The sequence below is a fragment of the Marmota marmota genome, unplaced genomic scaffold (assembly GCF_001458135.2).
Source record: "Marmota marmota marmota unplaced genomic scaffold, marMar, whole genome shotgun sequence".
NCBI classification, from domain to species: domain Eukaryota; kingdom Metazoa; phylum Chordata; class Mammalia; order Rodentia; family Sciuridae; genus Marmota; species Marmota marmota.
The window spans coordinates 59,318,973-59,333,447 of record NW_026000174.1 but is presented as its reverse complement, the minus strand read 5'-3'; the positions used below and the strand labels follow the sequence as shown (position 1 = coordinate 59,333,447).

Here is a 14,475-nt window from a genome sequence, read left to right as displayed (position 1 = left end):
GCCCATAATGTCTCCAAAGATATAATGAAAGTGAAAGTACAAAAATCCCCGCTCTCTCCTTTTCTACGGAGGAGCGTTCCGTTCTACGAAATCCCCGCTCTCTCCTTTTCTACAGAGGAGCGTCCCGCTACTTACTTGCAGATTCCCACTTACCTGGGAACTTACTGGTGCACCACCCTGACTGCTGAAAGTTCTGGATCCTGGGTTCGAGGAATATGTTCCCCGTGCGGGCCACCAACTGTCGCGACCCCTCGCCGGCAAGGGAAAACACGACACAGGATTCTTCTTTCAGCAGTTTATTCAGGCCTTGAGTCATGTATCATCTTCTAGCGCCTGCGCCCGCCATGCCCAAGCACAGCTTAATAAAGCCCCCCGCATCCCAATCCTAAGCCGCCACGTGGATCTCTCTCATAGGGTGGTAAGGGATTGCGTGCCAACTCTCCATAAAAGGAGTTGTTTATCACAGGCTACAGTGGAAGCCGGCACCATCTTCTAATGGCGGCCACGGTCTATAAGAATGGCTTACCACAACATTTCTACAGAGAAAACTCAAGAAAGGCATTCAATGAAATTGTGATTGTCAAGAAAAATGATTGCTGTGGTCAACTTGCAAGTCTAGAGTGGTTCATGAAATAAGCTATAGCCAGAATTATCACTTGTGTTCCTCTGTCAGACACTTCATTTCATGCACTCCCAAATTTGAAATTTCTATTAAGTAAATTAGTTATTAAAATTCAATGAAATTTTAAGAAAGAGTGTTTCTCATTATTTTCGTAGACATCATTACCAACTTCTTCAGTGTTATTTTCAGTTGCGAGCAATTTATTTTTTTCTTTTTCTTTTGATTGTAAAAAAAGTTGATTCTTGAGATATTTAAAACATCCCAAAGATGATTTTTCACCATGGGAGAGGTAGGAAGAGTTGGAGGAAATCAAAGGGACTCATGTTTCTGGAGTATATGAAAAGGTCAAAAGGAGTATCAGACAAGATAAAAAAAATTGAGGCAGAAGACAGAGTGATTTTGGAGTGGATGGTCTATCAGGATACATTGGAATCTTTTCCCTACGTTTGCCATGTACTTACCTTAGTAAGGTAAATAGAGATGTAAAATTATAAAAAGGTATTGGAGATACCTACCTATCAATCCCAAGAATCCTCTTCTTTAATATGATCAAAATAGATGCTGAAATTCTTCAGGGTCCTGCAAAAGGAAGGAGGAAGCCAGAGTCATCCCATTGCCCTCCTGTAGATAAATGAGTTTTGTAGCGTTTCTTCATTTTCTATTTCATGAAATAATTTGAGGAGGGTTGGTATTAATTCTTCTTAAAGGTCTAGTAGAACTCACCTAAGAATCCACCTGGTTCTGGGGTTTTCTTTGATGGAAGGCTTTTGATAGTTGCTTCAATTTCATTATTTGATATTGATCTGCTTAAGTCTTCTATATCCTCCTGGTTGAATTTAGCTAGATCATATGACTCCAGGAATTTGTCCATATCATCAAGATTTTCTAGTTTATTGGAGTATAAATTTTCAAGATAGTTTCTGATGAGCCTCTAGATTTCAGTGTCTGTAGAGATATTTCCTTTTTCTTCTTGAATTTTGGTAATTTTAGAATATTTCTCTTTATTGTGTTTATATTGGCTAAGGGTTTATCAGTTATGTTTATCATTTCAAAAAATCAACTCTTTTTTTCTTTTGTTTTGTATTGTTCTTTTTAATTCTTGAGTTTATTGATTTCGGCTCTCATTTTAATTATTTCTGGTATTCTACTAAGTTGGGTGTTGATTGGTTTTCTTTTTCTAGGGCCATGAGATGTAATGTTATATTATTTATTTGGTATCTTTCTATTATTTTAATGTATGAGCTCAATGCTGTGGCTTTCCTCTTAGAATTACATTCATAATGTCTCAAGAGATTTTGATATATTGTATCACTCCTCTCGGTTATTTCGAATAAGAATTGCTTCTTGATCTAAAATATGTTCTATTTTATCCATGTTCTACAGACAATAAAGTGAATTAAGTTGTTATTGGGTGAAGTATTCAATAGACATCTGTTAGGTCCAAATTATTAATTGTATATTTAAGTTCTATAGAATCCTTACTTAGTTTATGTTTGAATAAGTCATGCAGAGGTGAGAGAAGTATGTTAAAATCACCCAGTATTATTATTATTATATTGTCATATTGAGAATTTGTTTGATATACCATATATATATATATAAGTACTATATATAGTATATAAATGTGTGTGTATATATATATATATATATATATATATATATATATATATACACACACACACACACACACACACACACACACACACACACATTTTGGGGGGCATAAATATTTATAATCATTATATCTTGTTGGTGTACAATTCCCTTAAGTAGTATGAAGTGACCTTCTTTGCCTCTTCTAATTAACTTTGTGGATAAAGTCTACTTTATCTGATATGAGAATAGCTACCCATGCTTGCTTATGAGTCCCATGTGAATCTTATGCTTTTCCCAGGTTTTTACCTTCAGTCTTGGCCTATACAATGAGTCTCTTACAAATCAATTCAGAGAGAAGAAACAGGACAACATTTCTATGCCACATTTTCAAGTTCAAATTTACCTGCAGTGCAGTGCTCCCCCAAATTATATCTTATTTCCATCTGAAGTCCTCAACTGAGTAAGAATCCATCAGGATAGAGATTCAATGGTTCTTAAAACTCCAAAAATGGTGAAGCCAGAGATGTTTCAATGACTCAACGAAAGAAATTGTTGTTATTATACCTTCCGGTACCTTTATTGGAACATGTATCTAATAATAAACTGTTGTGTGTACCTCTGACCTGGAACAGAGGCACAGGTTAAAATAAAATTCTGTTATTTAAGGGTTAAGTTTAAGGGAATCTAATAAAATTTTGAAAATACAACATAAAGACATTATTCAAGATATATGAAAGAGCAGAGGTTAAGGGCAGAGAAAATTTCTATGCTCGGACCTGATAGAGCAATGTCACCCCAGTCCATCCAGAGTTGAAGCCAGGGATCAAATCCCTTGCTGCCTTCTTCCCCCAAACACAACCACAACAACTCTGCCTGGATTAATTGGAAACAGGAAGGAAATGAAAAAAACAGTGGAGCTTCATCTCACTCTCTCCCTCTAACTGTATCTGAGTCTTCCCAATGGCTAACGTCAGTTTTAAACTAAATATCAGAGGAGCTCCATCAATGTGGCATATAGCACATGATGAAGGGAGAAAAAAAAGTGGAGAAAAACTACAATGCAATGGGGGATGGTAGTAGAGTGGCAAAGAGGAGTCCCAGCATCCCTCTGTTACCTATGTATACATGGTGTTCCTACAGCTATGAATTATCATTTCTATTGAAAATATGAAGGTGCAAGGTTCAAAGTCACTAAGGCAATAATACTCCAAGTTAAAGAAAAGTTCATTGATCTTCCAATGTTTTCCCAACTCCAATTTTTTTATCACAACCTATCCTATTTTGCAAATTGTAAATAAGAGAACTTAGTATTTCCCGAGTCAGAAGATATTAAGGTATTTAGCATTAACTAATATACATAAAGAATCTCTGCTTCATCATTCCTGGTTGATTTGATTCTCTAATAAAAGTGGAGACTGAGCAAAACTCAATTTTCTTTCTTTCTTTTTTTGGTACCAGGATTGAACTCAGGGGCACTGGATAACTGAGCCACATCCCCAGCCCTATTTTGTATTTCATTTAGAGACAGAATCTCACTGAGTTACTTACTGCCTCACTATTGCTGAGGTTAGCTTTGAACTTACCCTCCTCCTGACTCAGCCTTCTATCCACTGGGATTATAGGCATGTGCCACCATGCCCAAGGCAAAACTTAAATTTTAATGAGATTAATATTTTTAGAATAGGAGGATTGTGATTTTTAAAAAATAATCCAAATAATTTACTGTAAGGAATAATTGGACCACAGGGAATTGGTCCCTCTAAGACTATTGTGTTATAAACACCTCATGTTGTTAATGTTGATGCTATCATTGTGATATCACCATCCTTTCTGAGGTAGGTTTAGATAAATCTTTTTAAATCTTTTGAAACCATAAATATTTTTTTTAGCCAATTAATTTTAGTTGAACTGAATCCTAATCTGATGAAAGTAAGTGATATTTTAAAATGTTACTAGTATTCTTAAAGTAAATTAGTTATAAATAAATGTACAGTGGAGTGGTGTTTATGTAACGGAAAGAGACTAGGCCAATGAGAACATTAAATCCATCAATAATTATTGATACTTCCAGTCGGGAAAGCATTACACTAGGTGTCACTATGCTTACAGCCCCAAATTAAAAAGAATTCTTGCCCCTAAGAATCTCTTCTTTTCCTGTTTGAATTGTGTTCTAGGCCAGTAACTGTAGCTTCAACTTTGTAAGTGCTTACCATATGCCAAAAATATTTTTAAAAATTTCTTTGAATTAACGTCTTCACATGGAAGCACTTGCTCTTTCAACCAAACTTTATGAATGAGAAAATTGAGACCCAGAGAGATTAATTATATGCCCCTGGCCACACAACTAGAAACTAGAGGAACTGGGATTTCCACCCAGGACATAGGGATGTGAGATTCAGTAATTGGAACACTGTACTGTCCCTCATTGATGAATCAAGCTTGTTCTCACTTGCTTCAGAAAAAGCAAAATGGGGACTTGGATTAAATCATTCTTATCCTTACTTTTTTGAATTCATTATGTTGTCTTTATCTGTTGTCTATCATCGTATTTCTTTACTCTTTTGGTTGAGATATGACAACGTTTAGGTTTATAATTTATAGTATTAAAATGAACTAAAAGAAGCATTTCATGACGGTTGCTTCTCTCTATTTATTTTTCTCACTTAAATTCAACATGACCATATTCCAAGGAGACACTACTGGCATCAAAGTCAAAGGCAAATAGTTAAGACACTTGGGGGATAGAGCAGGGACAGGAAGCATTTACATGAGAGAACCTCAGGGTAACATAAATTTCAGGAGTGCAAAGCCTGGGATGCCCACCCAGAGCCACTTATGTCCCTTGCAAATGCTTATTTATGAGATTCCCTGACTCAAACCATCTAGGATGTGTGTGCTTTTTCTTAAAGTGAAGGCTATTACTATAAAGTTCTCAGTTAAATTATATGGAATGTCCATGGCTTATACTGGTACATTGCCCCATAGTAGAAAATGAATGGAAGTGTCAAGCCTTTAGAATCTTGGTAAATATTTCAGGAAATAAAGACATTAAAATATCATTCAAGGTGTGGAGTTGTGGCTCAGGGGTACAGCGCTTACTTAACATGTGTGAGGTCCCCTCGGTATCACCTATAAATAAATTAAATAATGGTATTGGGCCCTTCTACAACTAAAAATATTTTTTAAAAAATATTCAAGCACTGTAAGTACATTTGTCTATCTGGCAATTTTTATTATAAAATTCAGTTGAAACTTACAAGCTTAAAAAACTTGAAATGTTTAGAATTTCATTGAGTAGACAGCTTAAATTGCATCTTACTACTCCAGCCCATAAGATCAAAGTCCTCATATGCAGAACAGGAAAACATAATTCATTATGTTGAATGACATGTTTTAAATTTGAATTATAAAGTGACCTGATTTCATCTTTGGAAATTCATTAAAAAGTGCCAGTATGACATCATTATAACCCTCATAAGTTGGTGTATACCATGGAGGGAAAATGTGAAATTTTCATCATGATGTCCATGGTTCCTTTAATTCTGCCCAAATACTGGGAAATGTACTTCATGATATCTTAAGTGCTTTCCCAGTTATCTATCTACTATCATTATTTCACTGTGATATGCAAACATCTTACATTTTAAGAAAGCTTTATTGAATTTGCTTTGTAAAGTTTTTACCTATTTTGCAAGAGTTACAATGAGGTAGTATTTTAGCAAAACATTATGGTCTGGAGATTTCTTTCTCAAATGTTTTTCATTACTGTCTCCCACAAAGCTCCAGCAATGTCATTTGATACATATTTTTCCCCAAACATCACTTTGACATGAACATTTAATACTTCATGTTATTCATAGAATACACTTATATATGTACATTTATATACACACATACATATACCTATCTGTATTAAAAAATATCCTACATACATAAGGCATTTAATATTACTTTTGTTCTCATTCAATCAGTAATTTGTTAAGATGTGTGGAAACACACACTGCAAGTGAGGTCCTGTATGGGTCATAAAATGAAGACTTTTGTGACCTGAGGGTCTCCTGAGGTAGACTTCCATTAGGTAAATTAATGCACATTACAGGCTGCAGGAACCTCTTGAAAACTACCTGCGTTCCAGGGGGCAGGAAAAGAGACCCTGGCTCTGTAGGGATATGTTCTACTCAGTGTCACTTTCCTACATTTATTTAGCTGCAAAAACCTAGGGAAGTTTCAATGGTTGATAATTTGCAAAGCACACCCAAAGCTATTTGGTAGGACAAAGTATTTTACTTGGAAAGAAAAAATCAACATTTCTACTCCTATTTTTAAGGAAATGGTAAATGCACAAATATATTAACACTTACAAAAAGATGAAAGCTCTTCAAATGTGAAAATTCTTGAAATAAATCCAATTAAAAATATGATTGCCTTTCCATAAATGTGTGTATACATGTGTGACTGTCTGTCTGTCTATCTAGAGAGAGGGCTACATATGAATTTAGATGTTCAAAACACTAATCATACACTAACTTTGAGATTTCTTTTTGCTTATGGATTTAAAGTTTTATGAAGAAGAAATATCAGATGACATTAGGTGGGTGACGCATAAATGACAAAAGCCAGGTTCATTTTTATGTTTTAGGCCTTTATTGAAGGGAGAAAACAGAATGTTAAAGAAAAACCACATGGTGGTGACTGAGTTTATCCTGCTGGGACTGACAGATCGAGCAGAGCTGCAGCCTGTCCTTTTTGTGGTGTTCTTAGTCATCTACCTCATCACAGTAACCGGCAATGGGACCATGATTTTCTTAATCAGAGCTGACTCAAAGCTTCATACCCCAATGTACTTCTTCCTCAGCCACCTCTCCTTTGTAGATCTCTGTTATGCCACGAACATCACCCCTCAGATGCTGGTTAACTTCTTGTCTAAGAGAAAAACCATTTCCTTCACTGGTTGCTTTATACAATTCCACTTTTTCATTGCCCTGGTGATCACAGATTATTATATTCTTGCAGTGATGGCCTATGACCGCTACATGGCCATCTGCAAGCCCTTGTTATATGGTAGCAAGATGTCCAGGCGTGTGTGTCTCTCTCTTGTGGCGGCTACTTATGTTTATGGGTTTGCAAATGGTCTGGCCCAGACCATCCTGATGCTTCGTCTGTCCTTCTGTGGACCCAATGAGATTAATCACTTTTATTGTGCAGACCCCCCTCTCCTGGTGCTGGCCTGCTCAGATACCTATGTCAAAGAGACTACCATGTTTGTGGGGGCTGGATCCAACCTCACCTGCTCCCTCACCATCATCCTCATCTCCTATGTTTTCATCTTTGCTGCCATTCTTCGAATCTGCTCTGCTGAGGGCAGGAAGAAGGCCTTCTCTACCTGTGGGTCCCACCTGACGGCCGTTACAGTTTTTTATGGAACATTGTTCTGTATGTACCTGCGACCCCCTTCTGAGACATGTGTGGAACAGGGGAAAATTGTGGCTGTATTTTACATCTTTGTGAGTCCCATGTTAAACCCTTTGATCTACAGCCTGAGGAACAAAGATGTTAAAATGGCAATAAGGAAAGTTATCAAGAAGGAATTGTTTGGTTAATAAGCTGGTGTAATATATTTTTATTATGTGACCAATTTATGAGCACTTTAAGATATTATTTTGTGTTGATTATTTTTGCTCTCTTATAATTCACATGCAAAAGTTTAAGAATATGTTATTCTCTAGGGTTTAGTTGTATTTTTTGATAAAAAGCATAGAAAGTGAATGTCAAACCAGTACCATTTATAATGCTTTATAAAGTCATTAAAGAACTGAAAATGTCATCCATGGTACTCCCACTGTTAGAAAGTTGTAGAAGATGAAATTAAGAAATTCGGTAGTATGTAATTAATCTTATTTTTCCACGTGTACAGATTCCAGGATCACATTGGTTATACAGCCACGTTTATACATAGGGCCATACTAGTGTCTAAGATTACGTACCCCATTTGAATCAAATATATGATATGTCAAGATCATTGTAATGTTTTGAGCAACTAATAAAAAATTTTTAAAAAAAGAAATTCGGTAGTTACGCCAATTCATCAAATTTTTATGGATCTTAATGTCCATATATCTTCCACCAAAACAACTGTATTAGTTGTGTTTATTTCTTTAATTCATATTATATGGTAATTAATATCTTTTGGGCATATCTCAGATAATTATTCTAAGAAATATCTTTAAATGATTTTTCTGATCCATTGGAGTTCTCGCTCATGAGATTAATGGTGGAAATATCCAGAGGATTGTGGGTTGTGTGGGTGGTGCTGGAAATTGTAGAGAGTATTTGCATGGCAGACAAGAGCTCTGCCACTGAGCCACAAACAAGCCTTGGTTCATGGTTTTTCTTATGCATATGCATTCCTATTTATCATTGACCTGTCCTCTCCTCTTTCTTTTTCATTGCCTATTATTTTCTACATGGATATTTTGTTTTATGTCCTAGGCACATAATATATGGATTTTATATGCCTTTGTAAAATTCACAATAAGGGATAACTTTTATTTATTCATTGCTTATTCAAATTTCTCTCATGACAAATCTATATTATTTGCTTTCCCTGTGTTAAAACTGTGAAGTTTATATTTTTAATTTTAGACTTCTTTGTAAAGATATACATCATTTATTTCTATGCCCCTATGTAATATCTGTTTTCATTTTTCTCTGTTTTTAATGTCATATTTTTGAAATGCTAAGATTTTATTATTTTTACATATTGTTAAATGATTTAAATTTCACTCTGTTTTGTCATTCTTTCCTCTTAGGAAATTAAACTGTTTTTGACAGATGAATAAGTTGATATTTACCTGTATTATTAACTAATCATTAGGACTTAACTTATTAAATTCCATAATAAACTGTTTTTAGGCTATAACCAAAAATAGAAAGTAATTTAAAACCCTCCTCTGTTGGCACAACTAATCATTAAATCTTTACATGTCGTATTTGTTTTGGATACTCACATACTCCCTACATAATTTTCTGCTTCTTTCCCCATTTCCTACAGTAGAAACTAATAAGAATTTAATGCTTCTAATATCTTTGTAAAGTTACATAATTTTCCAAGTGTGTATATATCTACAGAATTAATTAGTATTAATTTGGCTAAATTTAAATTGATAGAAATGAAATCACTTTACATATTTTGTGTAATTCATGTAATTTTTAGTAACATTGGTTTTGTTTTTCAATATTAATTCATGCAGCAGTGATTTTTATTAACAAAGGCTATGCCAGTATATAAATGTGTCATGATACATGCATCTATTCAACTACCAATGGATAATTATATTTTCCAAATATTTTTCTTATTTCCTGAGAATATGAAAAACAAGTGATAACATTGCTTGTAGAATTCTCAAATATGTACCAGTGAGAATGTCTCATGAAGTTTGGTTACTTCTGGTTCATAAAATATAAACATCTTTAAATTTACTACATATTTTCACTTTGTCAGTTCGCACACCTGCCAACTCTCTGTGAATGTTCTCTTTATTCCACATTCCAGCCAACACAAGGTTGTCAGACTGAAATTTTTCCTAGTATGACGAATGTAAAGTGCATTTTAATTTCTTCTTTAAGGTTGAGTCATCACTACAAATGAAATTAAGTGTTTTCATGTGTATTGACATTAATAGAAGATTTCTCTCCTCTTTTCAGTTTTTTTGGCCACATTCTTTATGTACATTTCTGCTGGATTATTTTATATTTATTTCATCCATTTGTAATAACTCCTATGTATTCTGTACTAGGTTCAAATTTTTGGTGTTATATGCATTACAAACATCTTCAGCCTGTTTATACCTTGTGTTTTATCTTTTTGCATGACATATTTAGTGGTTGACTATTATAGTTCTGTTTTGTATTGTTTTGTTTATTAAGGTGCAGTGATCGAACAGAGATGTATGGCTGCTAGAAAAGTGCTTTGCCACTTGCCGACTTCTTCAGCTCAACATTTCAAATTTAACTGTATTCTCATTGTACTCTCTATCTTATCTAAACGATTATTTTTTATAAGTATATTCCCTGCATTTTCATCCAGTGCTTTCGGGTTTTGCTCTTGCATATTAAACACTTTATTTCTCTTAGTATTGCCAGATTTTCAGAATAAAATAAAATACCTCTTAAAATTAATAACAGATTTTCTAGTTTTTGAATACCTCTTACTTACCTAATTAGTTTTGAGAGCCAAATGTGCCTTATGAGAAGCTTTTAATATTCAGATCAGTCTGCTTATGTGATCTTTATTCTTGGATCAATATGTTATCCCCTTCATCAATAAAAATTATCTTAATATAAGTAGTTTAAGACCACTTGTCTAGAAGTTTGCATTATAGCATTTAAAAAGTATCCCTGAGAGAAATTATCTTTAAAATATATGCAAACATCTGTACCCTGACTCAAGTCAAAATCCATCATGTGGTCGAAAGGCTTATCAAACCTACCTCTTTCATGCAGCGCTGGTGTTGAAGTGAAAGGGAAAGGAAAACAAATTTAGTTGTGGCACATATTTAGTGCTGTATCTACTAAAAACATGTGGTGGCTTAAGATATTTCAGAATTTATAGTGTTTTGCAAATATCAAACTTCAAAAGAAAAAAGGCGAGATGCTTAAATATAGTTTGGAAGACCAGATTATATTGTTCTATTTTATGCATGTATAAATGTGTAACAATGAGTCCCACTATTAGAGACTATTAGGTATAATTATAACACACCAATTTTAAAGAGAGAAGGCTGATGTGTTCCCTTGGATCCAGAAGCAGAATTTCCTATTGTTGTGGAATTCACTTATCATGTCTTAATCCTGCCACAGTGGATTCCTTATGCCATGTGCATCTTCACTGGAACTATATATATCTTAAAATGGGAAAGAGAAAAATCCCACTCCCCCCAAACCATTGAATAAAATAAAAGAAAATTAATAAATAACATTACTTCTGTTGGACATTTGTTAAGGTCAGAAGATAAAATTTAATATCACTGATTCCCAAACTTCATTTATAAATTAAGAATAATTTAACATCGTTCAATTTCCTGTAAATAACGTAAGAGAGATGATGTTTGCCATGTCTTTTTTTTTAGAGAGAGAGAGAGAGAGGGAATTTTTTAAATATTTATTTTTTAGTTTTCGGTGGACACACATCTTTATTTTATTTTTATGAGGTGCTGAGGATCGAACCTAGCACCTCACGCATACCAGGCGAGCGCGCTACCACTTGAGCCACATCCCCAGACCCTGCCATGCCTTTTTAAATGCAATACAAATGCTATCTTATACTATTTCATTGAATTAAATTTAAATTATGTACACAATGGAAGAAGCAGAATCATAAAAGCAATACAAATTGGATTCTTTATACACACATATACATACATAGAATATATATGTATTACAGAATATGATTCCATTTATGACAGTTCATATGTACGTTATATATCTACACACATATAGCAGTATTAGGTAGATATTATGTACATATCATATAGATATATAATGTACACATAATGTACACATTATGACTGCATTTGTGAACTTAAGGAAACCTCACTTAAAAATTGAGAATACAGGCAAGATTCAAGAAATAAGTCAAAGGAGATGAAGAGGCAGGGGCTAATGGAAAAAAACAAAAACAACAAAACAAACCAAGAAGCCAACAAAACAAAAAATACTTCTACTCTTCTGGCCAAAGAAGCTAGGGAAATGATTATTGTCACGCTGAGATTTAGAACAAGAAGAAAATCCCTTGCAACCTTCTTCCCCAGGATACAGCCAGTTAGAATTTTCTTAGATGGCTGTGTTCACTCTTATTCATACTGACGCAGGGGAGTTTGAGAAAGAGATAGGACTCTTCTCTGTCCTCTCCACATTTCATTGCTTGCTGATTGGCCAATACCAATTTTAAACTCTATACCAAAGGAGCTTTGATGATGATGTCCTTAATTTCAAATACATAAAATAAAGCAGAGAAAAATAGACAAGGCCCTTAATGGAAGAAGAGGGGTAAAGGGAGGATCCCCCACACACCTGTATTGTCTGGAAATGCACAATGTTCCTATGGCTATGAAATATTAATTCAATTTAAAGAGATAAAGCCATAAGGCCAGATCTTTCAATAGATAATTCAGGAAAAGTAAATCATTTTCCAAGGTTTTCCAAACTCCAAAACTTTCTCCTTATACTACATACCATTCTATTTTGTAGGTTATAGACAGGAGAACTTAATATTTCCCTAAATAAAACAAATATTAAAACACTCACCATAAACTAAAATACGTAATTCCCCTGGCTCCACTATTCTTGGGAGATTTTATTCCCTAATGAAGTGGGGAGTTGGAAAAATTAAAGATCTTAATGAGTTTAAGCTTTCCAGAATGACAGAATTGTGATTTTTTCATAATCTAGATAAATTTCTGTGAGAAATAATTGAACCATAGAGATTTGGTCCCTATGAGGTGATTTTATTATAAGCTATTCAGTTTGTTAACATCAATGCTGTTGATGTGAAATCACTCTCCATTTTGAGGTAGGATTAGGCTTGTTTCTTTTAAAGTTTTTAATCCAGAAATAAACATACCAATTGATAAAAATAAATTGGGCTGAATCCTAATCTCATGAATTAGCTAACTAATCTATTTCAAGATTACTATTCTTCCTAAAGTGAGATACTTACTAAGAAATGTATATTTGAGTAAGGGTTTATAGTATTAAAATGCCTTAAAAGGTGTATTTTATGAAGGTGCCTTCTTTCAATTTATTTTTCTCATTCAAATTGAATGACCACATGCCAAGAAGATACTACCTTCATTAAAACCAAAAGGAAATGGGTTAGATACTGTGGGAGGCAGAGCAGTGGCAGAAAACATGAGAGAACTTCAGGGTAATGTGAATTTCAAGAGTGCAAAGCCTAAAACGCCCTTAGCTCCACTGATGTCCATTGTAAATGCTGCTCTCTGAGATTGCTGACTCAAACCATCTAGGATCTTTGGTGCATTCTCTTGAAACGAAGGCTAGTTTTCTAAAATACTCTGTTAAATCATCTAGCATGCCAATATTTTGCTTGCATTATTGCATTTCCCATAGCAAAATATGAATGTAGATGCTAATTCTTTTAAATATTTATTAGCATTCCATAAATATAGAGAATAAAAGTATCATTCCATCACCAAAAGTGCATTTGTCTCTTTGACAATTGTTTTAGTAAAATTCACTTGGACCTTATGGGCTTAAAAGAAGAAAAACATAAAATATTTTGAATTTCCATTGAGATAGGTGAGTTCTGCCTCTTTCCCTAGCCAATTGTCCAAAGAACACTTCAGTGTTAAATTTATATGTTTTCTTGCAGCTTAACTTTATTCCCATCATTGTTTTTTTTCAGCTTCTTAAAAGGAGTCATTTTACCATGATCACATGTAGGTATGTGTCATTAAAGAAGGATGTGGGTTTTCCATGGTTGTTCTCCATGGTCCCTGCGATTCTCCCCAAATGTTGGGAGATGTACTTCATGATATTTTAAGTGCTCTCCCAGTTGTATAATTATTATGATTATTATTTGACTATGATGCAAAGAATATATATTTTATGCTTTGAGGGAGCTGTATTGAATTTGTGGTATAGCATTTTTAACATTTATCCAGAAGTTAGAATAAGGAAGAATGACAGCAAATAGTTATGGTATAGGGATTACTCGTTCAGTTTTTCATCATTATTCTTCTTCTACCTTACCGTAGCCCCTTGTTGCAATAAGTTTTCCTCAAAACAACTGCATCATGAATATTTAATACCCTCAACATATTTGTATGGAAATGTGTGCTGTTTATGGATTTATAGAAAGATATTTATACATATTCTGTATACACTCAGATGACTGAGATTTATCTTTTCTACCTTAACCTATTCTATTAACCTATTCAACACCCTGCTTCATTTCCCTAAGTTCATTTAGCTGTGGAAAACCTACATAAGTTTCAATGGTAGATAATTTAGAAACTTCACCCAAAGCTATACAATAAGAAAAAGGATTGTGGTTTCAAAGAAAATTATCTTTTGCTACCCTATGTTCCAGAATATTTTGAGTGAATAAATATGAAAAACAATTGCCAAAGATAGGGCCTCTTTAAACATAAAAAGACATGATAAGAGGAATTCATAAATTCATTTAAAATATGAATGTCTGTTTTATATATATACTATTATATATATATCTCTTATAC

The 14,475-nt window shown here is 34.0% G+C and overlaps 1 protein-coding gene across 1 annotated transcript; it reads left to right on the top strand.

Annotated features, from left to right (window-relative positions):
- Positions 1-6,882: 6,882 nt before the first annotated feature.
- Positions 6,883-7,818, top strand: LOC107159572 (olfactory receptor 1030-like). Its single transcript, XM_015506155.1, has one exon. It carries the CDS (start codon positions 6,883-6,885, stop codon positions 7,816-7,818), a length of 936 nt encoding a protein of 311 aa, XP_015361641.1.
- Positions 7,819-14,475: the final 6,657 nt, after the last annotated feature.